The sequence below is a fragment of the Aptenodytes forsteri genome, unplaced genomic scaffold, assembly GCF_000699145.1.
Source record: "Aptenodytes forsteri isolate BGI_AS27 unplaced genomic scaffold, ASM69914v1 Scaffold276, whole genome shotgun sequence".
In the NCBI taxonomy this organism is placed as follows: domain Eukaryota; kingdom Metazoa; phylum Chordata; class Aves; order Sphenisciformes; family Spheniscidae; genus Aptenodytes; species Aptenodytes forsteri.
In genome coordinates this window covers 78,974-98,058 of record NW_008795479.1, presented here as the reverse complement: position 1 = coordinate 98,058, position 19,085 = coordinate 78,974, and the positions used below count along the sequence as shown (strand labels likewise).

The 19,085-nt window shown below is 54.7% G+C and overlaps 1 protein-coding gene across 1 annotated transcript; it reads right to left on the bottom strand.

Moving 5' to 3' along the window:
- Positions 1-909: 909 nt before the first annotated feature.
- Positions 910-18,449, bottom strand: SETDB1 (SET domain bifurcated 1). The gene is made up of 21 exons (XM_009281198.2): positions 18,156-18,449; positions 17,644-17,816; positions 17,101-17,138; positions 16,886-16,985; positions 16,290-16,457; positions 15,795-15,996; positions 14,395-14,468; positions 13,828-14,018; positions 12,811-12,940; positions 12,026-12,164; positions 9,317-9,475; positions 7,990-8,592; positions 7,609-7,725; positions 7,128-7,297; positions 5,602-6,218; positions 4,919-4,947; positions 4,499-4,631; positions 3,587-3,752; positions 2,891-3,102; positions 2,329-2,417; positions 910-1,735 (listed from the first exon to the last, which is right to left on the bottom strand). The coding sequence occupies exons 1-21, from the start codon at positions 18,431-18,433 to the stop codon at positions 1,618-1,620; spliced, it is 3,906 nt and encodes a 1,301-aa protein (XP_009279473.2). The 5' UTR covers positions 18,434-18,449; the 3' UTR covers positions 910-1,617.
- Between the last annotated feature and the right edge of the window lie 636 nt (positions 18,450-19,085).

Sequence of the window (19,085 nt, the reverse complement as noted above, 5' to 3'; positions counted from 1 at the left end):
ATTTTTAATTTTTTTATAAAAAAAAAAAAAAATAAAGGTTTTTTAGCATGGAAAAAAACCTGCCTCCCTCGTGCGAGCGCAGCGTTGCGTGGGCTGGGCGCTGGTGTCGGTTTGGGGGGGGGCTGGAACCCGCTTTTTGCTGCTCCAGCTCTCCCCCAGACCGGGGTTTTGCTCTTCAGCCGGTGGGCGAGGCGAGACTTGATTCCAATTTGTCAAAAATCTGCCTCTTTTAGCCCGGGTTCGCGGTGGTTTTACCGAACCCTTTGGATGTGCAGGCACAAGCCCTGCCCACACGAAGAAGCCAAAACCCGGCACTTGAAATTCTGCGCCGCTCCAGGGGCCGGGTTTTTTTGTGGGGGGCCCCGCCGTTGGCCTCCTGCCGCGTCCAGCAGCCGGACCGGGCTGGCAGGCGGCTGCTCCGCCCTCCCCGGCTGCCTGCACCAGCTCTGCCCTTCCCTGCGCCCGGCCGCAGGTGCCCAAATCAAGTTCGGGTTGCTTGAGTCAAGTTCAAGGCCGGCTCAGCCGCAACTTCAGTGCGGTATTTTAAGCCAAACTCCGTATTTTGAGCCTACGGTCAGATCCGGGGGGGGGGGGGAAGGGGAAGGCAACCGGCATCAAATCTGCTGCCTGGCAAGAGCAGTTCAAACAGCTTCCCTTTAGCTTTACCAAGTGGGGGTTTAACGAGTGTTTGTTCTGCTAGAAGGAAGGAAAGGTGAAAATGCCTGTGGGAGCTGCTTGCCTTCCCCGTGCAACATCTCGGCCTGTCCGGGCCAGTCCGCCCCTGGCGAGCCCCGTGGAAACAAGGATGAAGGAAGCGGTTTAAATCCTGCTCTTTCAGGGTTTGGGTTTTGGTTTTTTTTTTTTTGCTGTGTCTCAAGTTCAGGGCAATTATTTTTTTTAATAGAAAAACATACTTTATTGCTTTTTAACAATGAAAAGATTCTTTACAACATATCACAGTCGAAGACAGATGCTTTTTTTCCCCACCCCCCCCACTTAAATTCACGTCACCGCTATAAATCCAGATTGGTCCACTCTTACCGGGCTTATCTCCACCATCCTCGCTCCCTCCCAGTCCCGGCCCAAGGCTGCAGGGACATCGACGGCTCAGTCCCAACCGTCAAGCACTTCCCTGGAGTCTCGGTGAAGTGTTTCCCGCTGGAAAAGCGGCAGCACCACCAGCGTGAGCTGTAGCTGCCCAGGGATTTCTGTCTTAAATTTGGTGGAGAGCTGGAAGAGAGCAGGAACAGCCGCTTGTCAAGCGCTCAGGCAGGTAACGGCGTGGCTAAGGGCCTTTCCTGCGGCGCCGAGGGAGGGACCATCCTCTCAACGGGGCGACTGTAGCCCCTGGGACGTGGTAGAAGCAAAGCTCACGGCAACAGGTTGGGGCATCGCCCCCCCCCTGCAGCCGTCACACGGGTGCCAGGTTACGTTTCTGGTCCGTGTCCATCTGCCGCTGTAATTTTCAAGTGAACGGGAGAACTCGAAGCCACGGTGCTCGGCTTCGTAACGGTTACTACTAAACAGCCACCTCTTGAGAAGAAACTTTACCCTCACAAAGGGAAAGTCAGCACCAGGCCTGTGGTTAAGAGGGATCCGGTGGGAGCACGGGTGGGCTCACAGCAGCCGCCCTCGGCACTCGATAGCCCCGCAGCAGCACAGCAGCTCTTTGCCTTCCACGCTGCCCACCTCGTAGTTGTAATCCCATGTCAGCTCTGTGCCGGCTCGTATCCTCCTGGGGAGTAAAAGAAAAGCAGCACGGGCTGGGAGAAGAGGCCATTCCAAAAAGGAGGATAAGCTGGACCTCCTGCTAGCAGAGAGCAACGCTTACGTATGACCTCTCCGGACAGGGCGGTGCAGCCCAGCTTCCCCTGGGGTGAGGGTGAAGCAGCCCACGCAGCTGCCTTTGGCTCCACAGCGAGCAAAGGGACAAAGTTCCCCAATGAATCACTCCCGTGGGGCTTCGCAGAGGAGACGCCGCACTCGCGGTGCCCAAGAGGCACGTGGCAGCGATTCACCACCGCCCGGCGCCGCCTGCAAGGTCTGTGACTCAAGCTGGGCAGCCGGCGGCCCCGTGCTTAACTCTCCCCTTCGGAAAGGTCAAAAACTGATGCAAATCGCACCAGAATCTCCAGCACAGAAGAGAGTTCCTCACCCAACTCATCCCCAAGCTTCTCCCCGCTCAGGCTGGTGCGAAACCGGGGACAGCAGTTACCAGGAGTAGGAAACACCCAGCCCGGGCTGGTCGCGCAGCCCCGGCGGCCAAGGAGCTGGGTCCAACCACGTCCCGTGAACCGGCAGCCCTTCCCCAAGCGCGCCGTGACTCACTTGCTCGCGAAGAAGGCGACCCAGGGGAAGCGGAGGTCGTGCGTGTCCACAAAGACGTTCTGCACGAAGAGGTTAGGACTGCAGCTATGCTGTACGGGGAGCGGAGACAAACAGAGTGAGCAAGTTCCTGCGTCGGGAGGGAATACAAAGCAGCCAGCAGTAAACACGAGCCTTTATAAACAAGCAGCATTCCCGATTTGTCCGCTGCATCCAGCGTAAGGCTGCCGAAACAGGACACGTTCCCTCCCCTGCCTGCACAACCAGGGCTGAGTCATAAGATCCACCCTCGCAAAGGTAACGGTCGCTGGAAGGACTGACTTAGCCATCCTGCTCACCACGCGTCAGGGGGCCGGAGCAGCTGCCCTGTTTCACTCGGGAGGGGGGGGGCTGGATCATCCTCCTAGTCCTGCTCTTTTCCCACTTTTTTTTTTTTACTGTATTTATCTAGTCTTGGGGAGACGCAGGTCCACTGAAAGGACAGGTCACCCCAAATACGTCCCTTTCCCTTCTCGGCTGCCAAGGGACATTCCCCTTTCATCCCCTGCCGAGGGCAGCGACTCACATTGAGGTACCGGCCCAGGTTCCCTTCCAGCTTGGCATCGATGATATAACAGGACTCCTCTCCGTCGTAGAACTGGCGGGTGGTTCTGCGGACGGGCGCGCTCTCGCCCTTGTCGGCCGCCGCCATGTTGGTTGACTTGATGGCGATCCCGTGAGTTGATTTCAGGGCAAAGCCTCGGGTGGATTTCACCGCCACCTGCCTCTTAACAGGACCTGCCGCAAGAGAAGAGCAAACACCGCCGCGTTCCCTCTCCGTCTTCCAGAAGAGGAACCCCAGTAGTGCTGCTGGCCCAAGACGCTTTCCTCTTTCACACAGGGGTAATAAACCCCTTAGGGATGCAGCTCGGATCTAAAATCCCACCCTGGGATGGCTCCTGGGAATCTCCCAGCTCTCCGCTCGACCCAGCGGAGCCTGGAGATCCACCACAGTAAGTCCCACAGTTGCTTTTTCTGAGATATCCACAAATATCCAGTACTTGAGCACTGGGTTTTGCAGTTATGACTCGAATCAACGCACGGGGAAGCTTCAGACCTCGGTCGCTGGACACAGCTCAGAGGTGTCTGGAGCAGGACGCACCATGCTCGCAGCTGCTATGTCCTCATCGGCCCTTCCTGGTGGTTTCTGGCCAAAACTTCTTGCTGTACCTCTGTACTTTCCGCACTCAGCCCTTGTTCCTCCCCCGGCAGCTGTCCTCACCTGACCCGGACGAGGGGTTTTTCTTGTCGTCCCCTTCTTCCTCCTCGGAGCCCGAGGAAATGGTCTGGATGTCGTCGCTGTCGTTGGTGGTGCCCTGGGCCTGCCCCGCCACCGCCTGCCCGTTCTCCCCCTCGCTGTCCGTGCTGCTCGACAGGGTCAGCACGTCCTGCAGAGAGGCGTTAACAGCTCCTGAGTGCAGCTCGGGTCAGGGGAGAGCATCGCCCCATCGCTTTCCAAGCGACGTTCAGGGCTCCCTTTTTTCCCCCCCGTAGTATTTTGCTCTCTTTTAGCGGAGGGACCCCTGTGCTCTAATAAACCCTTTTTAAGTGGATCACACAGGTGGACACCGCGATCGGAGCCGCCACGGGACAGAAACCCCATCTCACAGGCCAATGTTTGAAACAGCAGCGGCGTCTGAGGGGGCTGGCGAGTCCTGCAGCACCCGGACTGCCAGGGACTCACGAGCCTGCACCATTAGGCGCTCCGGGTTTTTTGCAAGGAAGGGAGAAGACCCCAAAAAACCAAAGACCGTCCCCCCAGGATGGCTTCCTAGACCCGGCTCTGCCGAGCAATGCGTCCCTGGTGTGCTGCGTATGCGAACCAAGGTGCTACATCCCATTACAACACATGGCCCAAACACCACGCTGTCCTCCTCTTTTTTTTTTTTTTCTTCTTCTTTTGGGCTTTCAGACCCGCGGAAGATCCCCACTGTCTGAAGAAAATCAACCCCCCTCCAGGAAACCACAACTACGAACCACAAGCCCTGCGCTGGTGCTCAACTGGGAGTGAAAGTGGCGCAGAAACGACCCAAAGTAAGGCCCAAGGCCTTCACCAAACCAGTTTGGAGCTGTGAGGCAGAGCCAGGTCCGCCCCTTCCAGCCCATGTCTGAAGCCCGAAGGATCGCCGCTTACGTCTGTGGTGGGCTGCGGGGCGAGAGAATGCCGTCTGCTCTGCAGCAGGGCGGTCTTGCTCGTCGGCCTCCGGATCCCTTCCAGCTTGGGAGGGCTCGGGTTGTAGCCATACATCCTCCCCAAATCGCTCAGCCTGTGGGGTGAGGACAGGAGCGGGTCACACTTGCACCTCCAGGGAGATTGTCCGCGGGCCAGGCAGAGACGGAGCAGCTGAGGAAAGCTGAGAGCTGGACAAGACTGCCATCTCCAAGCGATTAATTTGCCAGTGCACGTTGGGGCACAGCCCAAACCCTCCCAGCCTCTCAGCTCACTCTGGCAGTGGCGCTAATAGCGTTAAGGGGCAGCCCTAGAGTTGCAGCAATTCATTCAGAGCGATATTTGGAAATAAAAAGCAGGAAAATACAATTTAAGGAGCCTTACCCAGGAATTTTGGTTGGATCTTCGGGTTCCTGCAGAGAGAAGTACAGAAGATTAAAACCTCTCCTTTTCGGAGCACTCCTCAGCCCTTCCGCGGAAACGCTCCCCGAACACCAGCCCGGGTGTGAGAAGCCGGCTGTCCCCACCGCTCGGTGTGACACCCGGTCCAGGGGGTGCTCCAGAAGGGCCAAGTTACGACCACAGGTCTCCCACCCTCCACAGCCCAGACAGCGGGTCTCCGAGGCCCCTCTCCAGAGCAGGGGGGGTGGACAGAGACCACCTCCGTCTCCCTGTCGTCCCCAGCCCTGGCTGAACGCTCTCCACACCACCTCAGGTAGCCGTGCAGGAGGTGGCTCCCTCCCTCAGAGCCGCACAAGCGGGTAGCGCCCAGGGCAGGAGGGACGTTCAGGTCGTCTCACGCTGAGCGACGACTTCGTAGCCTCTTGTGCCACGGCTTCCCCCAGGAAGGAGAAAGGCACCTCCCTACCCCACCACAGTGGGCCAAGTAAGCGGGGCAAGGGGACGGACACCAAGCGGCACCGCAGCCCACCTAGTCGCGTTGCAGGGGTAGGGAAGCCATTCGAGCAAGAGCACAGCTGAGGCACGTCTCTGCCTCTCAGTTTCCTCACCCATGCTCCCAAGGCAGGGGGCAAAACTCATCTCCCGGTCCCTCAGCCCTCCCTTACGTCTTTCTTCGATGCCTTCGACTCTCCGTCCACGTCGCCCAGGGTGGAAGCGGAGGCTTTCTCTCGCTCACCAGGGAGCTCCGTTTTGCTGGCCTTGGCTTCGCCGCCTTCGCTCATCTTGAAGGAGGAGGCGCTGTCGTTGTCCTGGAAGCCGTCAGACATGCTGTTGGAGCTCAGCCACGAGGCCACTTTGTTCTTGGAGGTCTCCTCCGACACCGGCAGCTTACAGGAGGCAGCCACCGCCATCTCATCGTGGCTGATTTGCCGGGTGAGCCCCGAGTCCTTGGAGGCTGTCTCCGACAGCCCGTTCTCCTTCTGGCCCCGGGTCTGCCGTCGCGTGGCATAGCTGCGCCATACCGAGCTGGTGCTGAAGTCCTCGTCCTTGCAGAAGTTGTCATCAGAGCTGTCCTCGTTGGACTCCTCCTGCTCCTCAGTGCCTGTGTTTTCCTCCTCTTCGTCCTTGAGGTCCACCCCGCTGCTGTCAGAAGAGCATTTTGCGTCGCTCTCGTAGCCCTCCTTGAAGTTCTCCACGCTCTCAATGTGATCCAGGTTTGCAAAATATTCGTCACCCATCTCTAACCCCTCTTTGTCGGCAAAGTCATCCGTGAGGATTTTCCCTGGGGGTGGGAAATAGAAAACTAAGCATGAGTTTTCCAGGGATGATATTCCTACCCCATAAATTTTATCCTGCCCTCCCAAAGGCTGACTGAGGAGCAAACGGGACTGACACCACCTCATTCCAAAGCCAGGCTGGGAAAGGACAACATATGACCCCGATACTCGAGGTAACGAAAATCCGAAGCACACGGCTGATCTAACGTGGGCCCTTGCTAACATCCAGGCTTCCAACACGGAAACCTCCGAACAGCAGTTCCAACAGGGTGACTGTCTCTTGCTCTGGAGGGCTGGAGGTGAGGGCGTAGCACAGAGGCAATATTAAGGGCAAGAAACCAGAGCTCAGGCAATGCCCGTGGTTAGTTTCGTTTCAGAGTTCACGCAACCGTGCTGCGCAACTTCTGCATTTTACTGGTTTGTGCCGCTGTCCCGGCGACTGGTTCCATGTAAACAGGAAGCAGGTATGTGTTGATTCACCCTCCGCGCGCAGAAACGGCTCTGGGGACCCGAGCACTTCTCTTGACACCGGCGCCGCGGCCACGCTGGTTTCTGCAGCATCGGAGTTGGGCAAGGGAGGGGCATCGATCAGGAAATCGAAGCGCTGCAGGTTCATCACCTACGTTTTCGCTTTCCTGCGCCCTTAACAAGCACAGGAAGAGCTTCGCAGCCGTTCTGCTGGCTTTTGCATTTTGCGATAAACAAAGCCTAGATCTCGGGCCTGACACAAGCCTGACGCAACCAGATCTTTTCAAATACTTATTCCCCTCCTCCTTAACCAAAACAAAGCAGGCTCATGTCTGAATACATGTGACCGCTGGGAAGAGCGCTGGCTCAACAAAGGCTTTTCATTCACAGCACCTGTTTCAAAACTAAGAGGCTTTACCTGCTTGTTCAGCAGGGTGAGATCCTACCTGCGTAGATGCAGACGAAAGAGCCTTTAGCAATATCATCAAGGCAGCGAATGCCCCAGCCTTTGTTCTGCGTCTTGAATAACTGCAGTCGGACTTGGAGCCCGTGCTGGACCAAGCGATTGGTGCACATGTTAATGTTGCACTTGCACCTCTTGTTACACTCGTAAACTCTGGAAGAAAGGAGAACAGAGACACCTTCCCTGATAAAGCAATATCCCAAGCCTTGGTGTTGTACCAATAATGATGCAAAGGGACTTGCGGCAGCGGCTTAAAGCTCAGCAGAGCAGGGAGAGTCTAGTTGCCAGGTACTACGGTAACGCCCAGAGATCCCGGGCCACACATTAGCAGACGAATCGAGAACAGAGGCAGGTTTTCAGCAGGTGCACTTAGCTCCGGGAAATACTGCCCCTCTGATAGCATCGGAGGCCTTGTTTCTGGGGCTGGTATTTGTGAGGGCAGGAGAAGACGCAGCTCTACTCACCCTGTCGGGAGGCATTCTTCCAGCCTTTTGTGCTGGTATCCTGAATTGGGGTTGATCTGCCCACCCGGGGTGCAGCCAGTGGCTTGGACTGTCAGCTGGTGACAGGCACATTTCGATCTAGAGAGACGCACAGAAAAACCCACCCACGCCCCAGAAGTTAGTTTTACACACCGGTTTTGCGGAAAGGAAAAGAAATCGCATCCTCCTGCACGCGTACGTGCAGAGATGGGCACACGGGGCTTGACTTGGGAGTCAAACCTGCAACCGACCAGAGCCGCGTGGGCTTAAAGTCCAGAGCAGGTTCCACCTTGGGCTGTTATCAGGGCAGGCAGGTGCCGTCCCCCACCCTCCAGGCCCAGCGACGCACGAGGAGTCACCTACTTGTCTCTGCAGCCGTCTTTGCAGTCGCAGCCCACGAGGAACTCCCAGCTGGTGTTGATGTAAACCCCTTTGCCGGGGATGCGTTCTTTGCTGTAGGCCACCTGCGGAGGCGGGGTGTTATCGATCTCGTTGACACAGGACAGCGGCACGTCCTCCCTGCCCTTGGTAATGTCTGCGATGTAGTAGTAGGGCTTGTAGGGCTGGAACTTGCGATCTACCAGCACATACGGGTCCAGGCAGAACATCTCCAGGAAAAGGAAGTCGCAGTCTGTCTCAAAAAGGTAGCGTTCGATCTCCTGCATGGTTCGCAGGCACAGCCCACACGGCGTCTTGTAGAGGACGTGGAAGCCCATCTTGCGGTTGACCCGTCGGCGGGCTGTCATCCGTCGGAAGTCGTAGAGCAGCGGGATGAGCAGGGGGTTCTTGCTGCGGTACTGGTCACTGCAGATGGGACGGACGCGGGACAGGCAGGTGTAGCTGCAGACGTGCGGCAGGTAGAAGAGTTTCTCCAGCGGGGCCCGGTAAGAGGGCTCGTTGGGCACGCGGTCCATCATGCCATGGAAGGCCTGTGCTGTGCCACTGCCTGCCTGGCCGCTGGAGAGCCTGTTAGGGGAAAAGGGATACACTGGGCAACTGTGGCTTAAGGAAGAGCGGTGCTTTCTCCTCAAACTGCAAAGGGATTTTAGGCACTTAATTCCTATCAAAGCAGCTGCTAGTTACGCGCTGGGACACCCCGTTGGCTTTGCCGCTTAGTCCGATTAGACACAAGCCCCAGCGTCCCCCGGGAGCAAGGCTGGGCAGGCCCCAAAGGGAGTGTTACCAGCAGCAGAGAACACACACAAAAAAACCCAAAACCCAAATCAGAACTAGGGAAGCAGAAACAAGCACAAGCTGGCTGTGGTCTCAGAACTGGGATCAACGTCTTCTGTGCAGTGGATTGATTGCCACAAAGCCACCACCGTGGAAAAGCCACCTGCAGATTTATATTAATAGCAGCTCCCCCCTGGCCCCAGAAAGCTTGTCGAAACGAGTCCTCTAAGAACAAGCAGGGTCAGAGGCTGGGTAAGTTCTGGTCAGAACTGATAAGGGACCCTCCAAGCTCAAGCCAACAACAAAACGTAACCAACAGTTGCCTGGGAGGGAGAACAAGGTAAGAGGAAGACAAATGCTCAGGACCGGACAAGCCGGCAAATAATGGCGTCAGCCCGTAACAAAATAAACCTGCACGAAACCAAACAAGCCCCGAACCTGTACCAGCATCCCCAACTCTCACAGGGACGCAGGGATATTGCTGCGTTTGTAGTAAGCGCGAACAAGCTTTGCTTACCGATGCTGCTGGGACGCACCGGTCCTTCCCGCCGGAGGCGTATCACTTAGGACGGGCGAAGAAGGCGACGACTGCCCAGAGCCCACGGAGCCAGGACGGAAGGAAGTGCTTTTCTTGGCCACTTGCTTTCTCGACTGGGCCAGCTGACTGTCGGAGCATCTGCACGAGGGAAGAAGGGAGGCGATTTGCAAGACGCACACGCTCACACAACTGGCAGGATTTAGACAGACAGGGGCAGTCAAAACAACACTCCGCCGTGGAAGTCAGCAACAGTGCCCCATCCAAGAGAAACCGAGCGGATTTTTTCCTAACGAGCGTGAAAATCAGCCCGTTTCTGACTATTTGTGCTACAGCAATCCCGCAACAACCCCGACCAAATGCCAGAGCTCAGCTACGTTTAAAAGTGACTTCTGACATACTGCTATTTATTTGGAAGTGAGGCATGAGGGTGAGAGGGAGTGTAACGAGGATGTCCAAGGCCTTCATTTCAGGAAGCTGGACAAACCAGTAGATGAAGAAACCCCTGCAATAGCAGAAACAAGAGTTTACAGAGGCTCGTCAGTGCCAGAGTACTGAGCAGTGGGAGGAACAAGAAGTACAGAGGACTCTTTTGTCCGTACCAAGTAACGAGATAAAATTGTACAAGGGAATGTAACAACATCGCTGATGAAAGGGCTGCGAGGGGCCCCCAAACACCTCTGCAGCCCGACGGACAACATCGGGAAGGTGGGAGGCACCTGGAAGACACCAGCCCTCACACTCTGAGAAAACAACAGCGGAGATTTTCAATCCGTTTGCACCGATTAAACAGAAAAACACCCCAAACCAGCCACTAGTTTTCCCACAAGTGGAAGAACACAGTTACGTTATCAGGGCAGAAAGGGAGGAGACAGCGAGAGCAGGAGGGAGTGACCGTTTCTGCAAACATCTGCCTTAAAAGCAAGGTGTTAACGCGCATTTCAAAATTCAAGAGCAAGAGAAAAAAAGCTTCCGTCAACGGGCTTTAAACAGTCAGAAAAGGCTGACAGCAGCTCCCTGGCACCACAGAAGAAAGTGAGACTAGAGAGGGAGGAGAACCAGGCCTTCCTCAGAGTAAACGAAACACCAGAGTGAAGAAACCATTCTCCCAGTTTTAATAATCTAAAACCAATGTGTTTTGAACCCAACAGTATCCCTCCGGGCAGCGGGGACATGGATGTAAGAATGCTGCCTTCAAATGTTAAAAAACAGTTGTCTTTAAGCAGTTCACTATTTAACGGCAGGGCAGGGAAACGTCTGTAGTGTCTGCTTGTATTAGACCTGAAAACAAGATCCTAAAGTCAAAGCCTCTGTGGGGAGAGGGAAAACAAAGAAGTGTTCCTTGTAACCACTGCAAGGCCTGTTAAATGGAAAAGGAGAGATTCGGAGGCCAACGAGACGGCAGGCTGGCTGATCGCCGCAGTCCAACTTCACCGTCTTCATGCCGTGCCATCGCACGTCCTTCCTACACCCTCGACAGCTCAGGGTGCCCCAGTGTTAGGGCAACAGCCCAGCTCTTCCTCCGTTCGCGGGCGGGGCCCTAGACCGACGGTGGAGGAGCCAGCGTCGGCGTTTCTCACGCTGGGGCAGACCTCCTTCAGCACCGGCCTCTCTCCTTGGTTATGAAAGAGACGAGGAACAAGGCTATTATGGCTTCGATTCTCAAGTCTTGGTCGGAATGGCACAGGAGGAGCATTTCCAAGTTAGCCCCCACATCCAGGGGCGGAATGGGTCACATTGCACCGGTGCTTGGAGAGGAACCCCCTCCTGAGACGGGAGGCTGGGGGCAGGTGGGGTTTCTTAGATGCTGCTACACCTAGAGAGCATCCGGTGAATAAAGATTCACTTGCTGCACAGGTTCCTTGCAGCTGGGACATCTCCTTTCTCCCTTTTGCCCGTGCAGCAAGGCACAGTCACAGCAGAAGACGTGGTGGCAGGGGGCCAGGCGTCCATAAATTCGGATAGGAAATCCACAGTGGTGACAAAAATGAACCGGGACAGCATCTCTCTCCCCTAGAAAGTTATTAAAGTCCCAGAGCACGTGCTCAGGTACCCTGGTGTTCTCCGGCACGCTCCCTTCATCACAAGGCCGCGTTCCTCCTTCATCCAGGCCTCCTTCGGCACTAGCCTGCACCTCCGAGAACGTCCCGCTTGGGCCCCTGGCAGCAGGAGGCACGTGTGCGACTTGGCCGTGGCCGAGCTTTATCAGGTCTGGTCCGTGACCACCGAGACCAACCACTGATCCCAAGTTCTCAGTGCCTCGTAAGTCATTGAGGTCTGTGAGCAGGTCAGTCCGAGTGGAGGAATACAAGGCAGCCGGGGGCCAGTGCCTGGATCGTGACACGAGGGAGCAATTCAGATTTTCGGAAGAGAAGGAGCAAACGTTCTAACTTGGAAATACATCAAGTGCGAAGCTTTAGCCCTGAGTAAGAACATGGCATTTGGCTCAGGGGGTGCTGGGCCGTCAGCTCTCCCGCCCCCAATTACTCATCCAGCAGCCTTTATCTACAGCTTCCCCCAGAAGCATGACTAAAACCGCTTTGTGCAACCAGGAAACAAGCCTAGTCATGGAGGAAACCCGCACCTGAGGATTCCTCTACACAGAAAGGGCGGTGCCTGAAAGAGCTGAGCACTGGAGACGAAACGCGAAGGAGGTAGTGGTGGAAGCAGAGAACTGACTCAAGTACTTACTCCATCTCAGCAGGCTGCGGAGAAACGGACCGTGCAGCCAGCGAGGCTGCCTGCATTTGCTCTAAAGGTTTGTACTGGGTACCAGCTCCCGTTAAATCTTGCGTGTATTGCACTACAGGCCCTTTGCTCCTGACAGCACCTAGTGGGGAAGGGGAAAAAGCAAAGCATCAACAAGAAAAGTCTCTACCATCAACCAAAGTTTGTTGCGCTAGCCACAAAATATTGATTTAGCTCCCGAAGGCAACCAAAACAGAGGCATTTGCAATTAACACCAGGTCGTTGGCTGAGCTCTGAGTCACAGCCAGTCACCCCAAACAGATTCTGGCCACTTCACACATCTGAACGGAAACGGACCGTGCAGCCAGCGAGGCTGCCTGCATTTGCTCTTTGTACTGGGTACCATCTCCCGTTAAATCTTGCGTGTATTGCACTACAGGCCCTTTGCTCCTGACAGCACCTAGTGGAAGGGGAAAAAAAGCAAAGCATCAACAAGAAAAGTCTCTACCATCAAAGAGGCATAGGAAATTAACTCAAGGCTGTTGGCTGTGCGCGGACCCCCAGCCAGTCACCCCAAACAGATTCTGGCCACTTCACACATCTGCAGTCTGGTTTTGCGGCATCTTTATGGCAGGAGAAAAAGCCCACTGTAAATCTTAAATCTCCAGGAGTTCTGCTAAAAAAAAAAAAAACCCCACCAAAACCAAACAAAACCCAAAACAGCCCACCCGCCCCCGCCAACCCACAACGCGTTCAGGATACCAATTAAAGAAAAAGATACCACATACCGACATTGGGACGAGTCCTTGCTTGTCCGCTTTGCTTCTTTTCTTGGGTGGAGGCTGTGGAAGTTTTCATGCTGAACATGGGCTCGAGGCGTGTGGAACCCCGGTAAATCCACTCACAACGTTTGTCATCCTGCAGCAAGGAGAAGGCAACACTCGCAGCACCTACAGCAAGAGCTTCCAGAGGTACAACACAGGCCTGGGAGACAGCAGCGTGCTTTTACAGTGAGGAGAATCGAGTGGAAAGGAGGCAAAGCATTGACCTGAAGGCTCCTGAAAGACCATGCAGCCAAGAGAGGACAAAGGCAGTAATTCATCGTGTCCGGGGGAACGCTGACTACAAACCAGATCTCGAGAGAGGCCCGATACCGAGACCCCAAGCTTCAAATTCAGTTCTCTTCTTAGCCCAACAACTGACTAACGAGGCACTGTTGGAGAAACCAGACTCCCTCGGGAGACGAGCTAACTCCTCAGCACAAACCCCACCTGGCTCTAGGACAGGGAGGTTAAACGTGCAAGCGCACATCATCCTCCCCAGCCCCAGTGGCTCTGCAGCTATCCAGACAGGAAGGGAGCCAAGCGGGCACAGACAGTACGTCTGCTCCCTTTCTGCAATCTGCAGAATTTGAGCAAGCAGAATATCGCAGCTTCGGCTCAGTTTCTCCCCCGCTTCTCAAACCAGCACTTGTATTTGGACAGAAGACACGGCTAGGTGGTTACACCGAGAAAGGGACCAGGGCAGAATACCTGCAGATGATGGATTTTGTTTCTTATTCATCTACCACTTCAAAAAGTTTTACACGCGAAATGCTTTAAAAGGCTTTTGAAGCTTTTGTCATGCAAATGAGTCTCACCCTCCCGTCAACGCACAGCAGACGTTGGCGGTCTACCTCCTAAGCAAAACACCCGCTCGCCCCAGGACCCTGTCTGACATTAGCAAGGAAACTGGACTTGATCAGCCCCCAGACTCAAATTTAAGCCCAGCTTCCCCCTCTAATGGGAGAAGGGAAATTGCCCTACCAGGAAGAGGATTTTGACCAGACTGCCATCCACTTCTTCCACTCTGGATTTCCACCAGGTCCCTTCCCACTCCGTTTTGATCAGCTGGCCGTTCTTCAGCAGCACCATGGGACGGTTGGGGTAGGCCGTGATGTACTCCTCGATGAAATCGCGACAGGAAACATCCTCTATGTCTTCCCAGGTCTTTTTCACTGTTCAGAAAGGGACGGGCGGGAGAAAAGGAAGAGGAGGAAAGGCTCTTACAAAGAGAATCTTTAATTCTTTTTTAAAGAGATCCCAGATGGATTTTTACATAGGAACAATCAAGCAGCAATCCCGAGTGGATGGATTTTTGGTGGTAGGGCAGCCAGCCGTGTTAACACACCCAGAGCGCAAGGAGTCACAGCAGACTTGCTCTGCCAGTAATAAACCACTATTTCCTCCAGCTTCACGTGCAAGCGCCTACAGGCACAGCACCGGAGGGGATGCAGCCTGTCCCCTGTCTTTTGAGCCCAGGCTCTTTCATATACCCAAAGGCTCTCCGTACAATTTCAGCGTTAGGACGCAGGAGGGGCAGAGATCACTCACGTGGCCTGCAGATTGGGTACAGCTCCCACTCCATGACATACGAAGCGTAGCCATCGTCAAAGAAGATCAGGAACCTGGAGAACAGCGAAGAGAACAAGCGTTGGAACTTGGAATTAGGAACGCAGCTGAATAAAACGCAGCTCCGCATCACATAATGAAAAGTGGAGCACCCCTCCTGTTTCTCCTGCCAGTCCCAAAGGCCCTCAAATCAGATACGGTGGGCGAGGCCAGAACGAAGCGATCATTTCTGCCAGGAGATGATAAGCTTTGCAGTCCTGCCGCTTCCCTTGGTTGTTTCAGAACAGCTCTCCCCCGGCCCTGAGCTATCCCTGCGCTCCCAAAGCCAAAGGAGAGGCTGCCCAAAGGCTTCCCAGCAGCATAGGACAGCCAGGCCCTCTTCCCTCAGCTCCAGATTCCCTCTGTGCCTCGGCCACGGGAGGTAAAGGAAGAGAAAAGACAGTTTAATTGCTCCTAATCTCCGCAAGAAAAGATATTTTTGGAGCCTTTGGGACAGAGCAGCAGCAGTAGAGGCCGCACGCCGTGACTCGAACGGCACCACAGGGAGAGAGCTGGGGGACACGTCCAGGGCTCCACCTGCAGACAGGAGACGAGCATGAAAGAGTCCCCAGCGCCTGCGGGGGGAGCGGGAGCTGGGAGGGGGATACCCACAAGGCTGGGTACGGCCCCCGCTTGGCGCTGCGTGCCTCTGAATAACAACTTCAGGATACGGAGCCGTACGAAGGCTGCGTGACGAGAGATCAGCGTTACAGCCAGCCTAGCCAGGAGGAGGGAGTTCGCAATACGATCAATAAACGCGGTTCATTTTCGGTTATCAAACACGCATCAGGTAGAACTCGACACAATTAGGCATTTACGGCAGATCCACATCTGAAACCAACAGGGCGACTATATCCTTTGTGAGTCTTCCCAGAAGGACCACAAGCCTAAACCACAACATCGAAGCAGCCCTGCCTCTTATTTATACGCGACCGAAAAGGCTGCTTTAGAGCTGCTGTTCCTTCTCCTTAAGTGCTTTGACAACACTGCTGGCGCCAAACGCTTCTAGGGCTCTATTTCCTAACGTTATGTTTTATGCCTTGAGCAGCGCAGACTTACATTTGTGTGATAATTTGAATGAATTACCAGATATAATTTCTGACTCAGGGACATGACTAATAGAATGGGAGCTCCACCCAGAGCTTTCAGAGATAAGAAAGACTGAAGGAACAACATTCAGAGCTACGTCCCCAGAAAGGGCAGAAAAGAATTTAGCTCCCACGATAGCAAATATACAAATACACCCTTTTTTCTTTTCTTTTTTTTCCCCCAAAAACAAAACAAACAAACAAAAACAAAACAGAGAGAGAGAGGGGTACGTGACTGTGGAGGAGAATTAATACCTGTCTTTATTCTTTACGTTTGGGGTTTCAGCCACGATGCCAGCATACAGCCAAACCTGGTTCCCATCTTTGTATTTTGCCACGACCCTGCTGCCAACGTAGTGCTTCTCAGGTGAGGGGTGATAGTCGTAAGCGATGTGATTGCCAGAAAGCAAACTCTTCCCTTTGTTATCAAATTTCACTTTGTACTTCTTTCCAGCACCTGAAAGACATTTCAACGTGGCAAGATAAATAAAAGCCAAGTGAATTCCTACAAGAAGCCCAACACCATGTACCGTTCTGATCCAAGTTCAGAACTTACTCGAAAGCCCTTCAGAAATTAATTTGTAAGGTAAAATATCATCGTGGAGATGTGTTGCTTTCACAACTCGCTCCAGGTTGGCACGAGGTGCTCTGACACGGGAGGGGACCTGCTCCAAGCCTGATCAGCGTTACCCACCCAAAGCCTGGTGAAAGCCACGAGCACCGACTCGCAGCAGCAAGCACAGGACGTACCGACCGTCTGGATTGCAATTAGAGTTCCTTTGTGCCACGTTTTGGTTCTCTTCTTGCCCAGGATCCTCATGCCAACGTTCAGATCGCCGTCATTGCTGAGATCACTCCCAGCCGCTGCAGGGCCAACGGGCTGGAGAGTGCCAGGGGTTTCCTGAGGGGTCTGTGCATCTACTCAAGGAACAACAGCAGAAGGTAAGTTAGAAATTGCCCAAGGACTCCCTCTCTTACGTACGCAGTTGGAAGAACATCTGTTGGACCCGAGACAGGAGGCGTTCTTGCCTTCCTTTACCTCAGTCGGCCTAAGTGCCTCAGTTTTACTGGATGGTGTCCTCAGCGAGTGAGGTTTAAGCACCGTTAAAAAGCTTTCATGTTATGGAAACCGCGCCACTTGTATTTGCTTTCGGAAAGGGCTTCAAGAAAAATAGGAATTTGGAATCAATATATCCTAATGGGTCTTTCCAGTGGGGAAACAGAATAGTTATTTCCTTTTTCAGAACGAAAAACCGAGAGGTGTAAGAAGCAGAGAGGACCAGGGCGAGGGCACACACGGGTGCCAGCCCACGTCTGTCGGCCCCAGGAACCTCTCACACGCTGACCTTTTTGTGCATCCTGGGCGTTTGTCTTCTTGTTCACGGCATCCATGAATTTCTGAACATCCTGGGCGGACTTTCTCATTGCAGCCATGGCTTCCCGCAGCTGGAGGGAAGGAAAGAGAGAGAAAATATGAAGCAGCTTTTCTTTTTTGCAGCAAATAAAATGCTGTCCTACGTGCTCCAGCAAAACCCCGCTTCAGAAGTAGACTACAACTCACCAGAGTCTGATCCTTCGCAATTCTGGGACTACTATCATCTGCGTTTAAAGAGAAAAGAAGTGGTTTAAAACATCTTGGGGGAGGAAAAAATCCATCCTAGTTAAGTCGCCGAAAGAAGAGGGAACAGAGAGAAGCATCCCTTCAAAAGCCTCCTCTGTCCCTGTCAAGAAATCCACTCAAGCAAGGCTTGAAGAAAGCCACCCTTTCTAGACGCGCGACGTGCTGCACAGGCAGCTTCCCTGCAGGGGCGGCATCTGATGGGGACAACAATCAGGCAGGTGGGAAAAGGGAAAAGGTCCCAGTTTGGGACTCCAGGAGCCACGGAATAGTTACGGGCCCCGGCAGACCATGCCAGCGTTGATGTTCCCCACGTGAGCTAACGGGGTTGCCTACCCGACCCTCCCCTGCTTACGGACCCGCGTGGCTTACGGCCAGCTCCACGACATCCTTATTCTGATCCCCCTCGTTCCCATCCTCCTTTCAGGACACGCTCACATCTCCATCCCTCCCCTCGGTACCACGCGGCGCAACGAGATACTGAACTGTGCTTCCAGCCCGAATCGATGCTCATGACATCATCGTCATCCTCATCTGGGATCTCAATCACTTCCGTGGCCTTGGCAGCCGAGTCCTCGTCCTCAGAACTGCTCTCACGATACTGGAGGCCCAGCTTGGAGTACAGATCCTTCACCAATATCTCGCATTTATCAATGGCTCTGGGGAAAAAGAGACGGTAACAGACGAGGTGAGCCCCGCCGTACGTCCCGCAATACTGCGGAAAGAAATGGGAACCGACCGCTGGGGAGCTGCTAATTAAATACAGCCATGACGAGGTGAGGGAAGAGGATTCACACGAAGGATTTAAAGCCACGGGGGAGTAGTTTTAATTGTCCCTCAACAACCACACGCGAGCGAACCGACGCAGAATCGCAGCGTCAGTCTACAGCGAAGGGAAACGGGCAGCGCTCAAGACATCAGACTCGGCCACCCCGTCTCCCCCTCCTCTGCTCCGAGGCCCAACTCTGACACGTGGCTGCGATTCCAAGCGCGCCCACCTCGAAGCGTCATCAAAGAGCCGGTCAACGCGAGCCACCTCTTCTTCCTTCTGTTTCACGCACTTCTCCAGCTCCTCCAGTTGCTGCTTCCTCTGCTTCACGCACTCAAACTTCTCCAGCTCTTTGTCGATGATATCCTGGAGCTCCTCCGTGGAGATTCCCAGCTCCTCCATCACTTCTTGCTGCAGCTCTTTGATCTCCTGGGAATCCATTTCTGCTGCACCTGACACCGCAAAGGGGTGAGAAAAGGCCGATGAAACCCTACCACTGCAGCACATCCTCCGAGGCACAGCGCTCGCGTGAGCGTAAGCTCCGTTTTTTGAAAGCTAGTCAGGAAGAAAACGTTACATATGTTAAGATAACATCACAGGGAGCCAAAAACAGCCGAAGTGCAAGAAAACTGTGGAGCCAGGGGCTCCCCGGACAACCAGGGATTCCTGACGCCTCCTCCCATCTCTGCACAAACTCTCCAAACCCGCTGACCGCCGGAGCCTTACGCTTTGCCACCTCAGAGCCCTCTCCTCCGCAAAACCCGCGGGGCAGTTCCCAACCCTCTGCCCAGCCTGGGAGGAGAACCACGCAGATGCCTCTCCCAATCCGTCCCGCAGCTCCGCCTTCACGCAGCAGCCCCCAAGAAGCCCCCATCCTCCCCTGCCTGCCGTGTTCAAGGAACTTTGTAACGTCCAGCCCCAAGGATGGCCCCAGCGGTTTCCTCTGCCCGGGCCTGCGGCCCCCGCGTCTCCCTTTGAGCTGGGCCTGGCGATAACCCAACCAGTCTCCATCATTTTCAGGTCTGTGCCCCCCCCCCGCCCCCGTCAGCAGCACTCGCAGACACCTTCCTCCTTCCCGCAGCGCTCCCCGCTCTCACCTCTCCCTTCAGTCCGCCCTGTCTGTATCCAAGCACACCGTCGTCTCCAGCCCCCCTCGCCT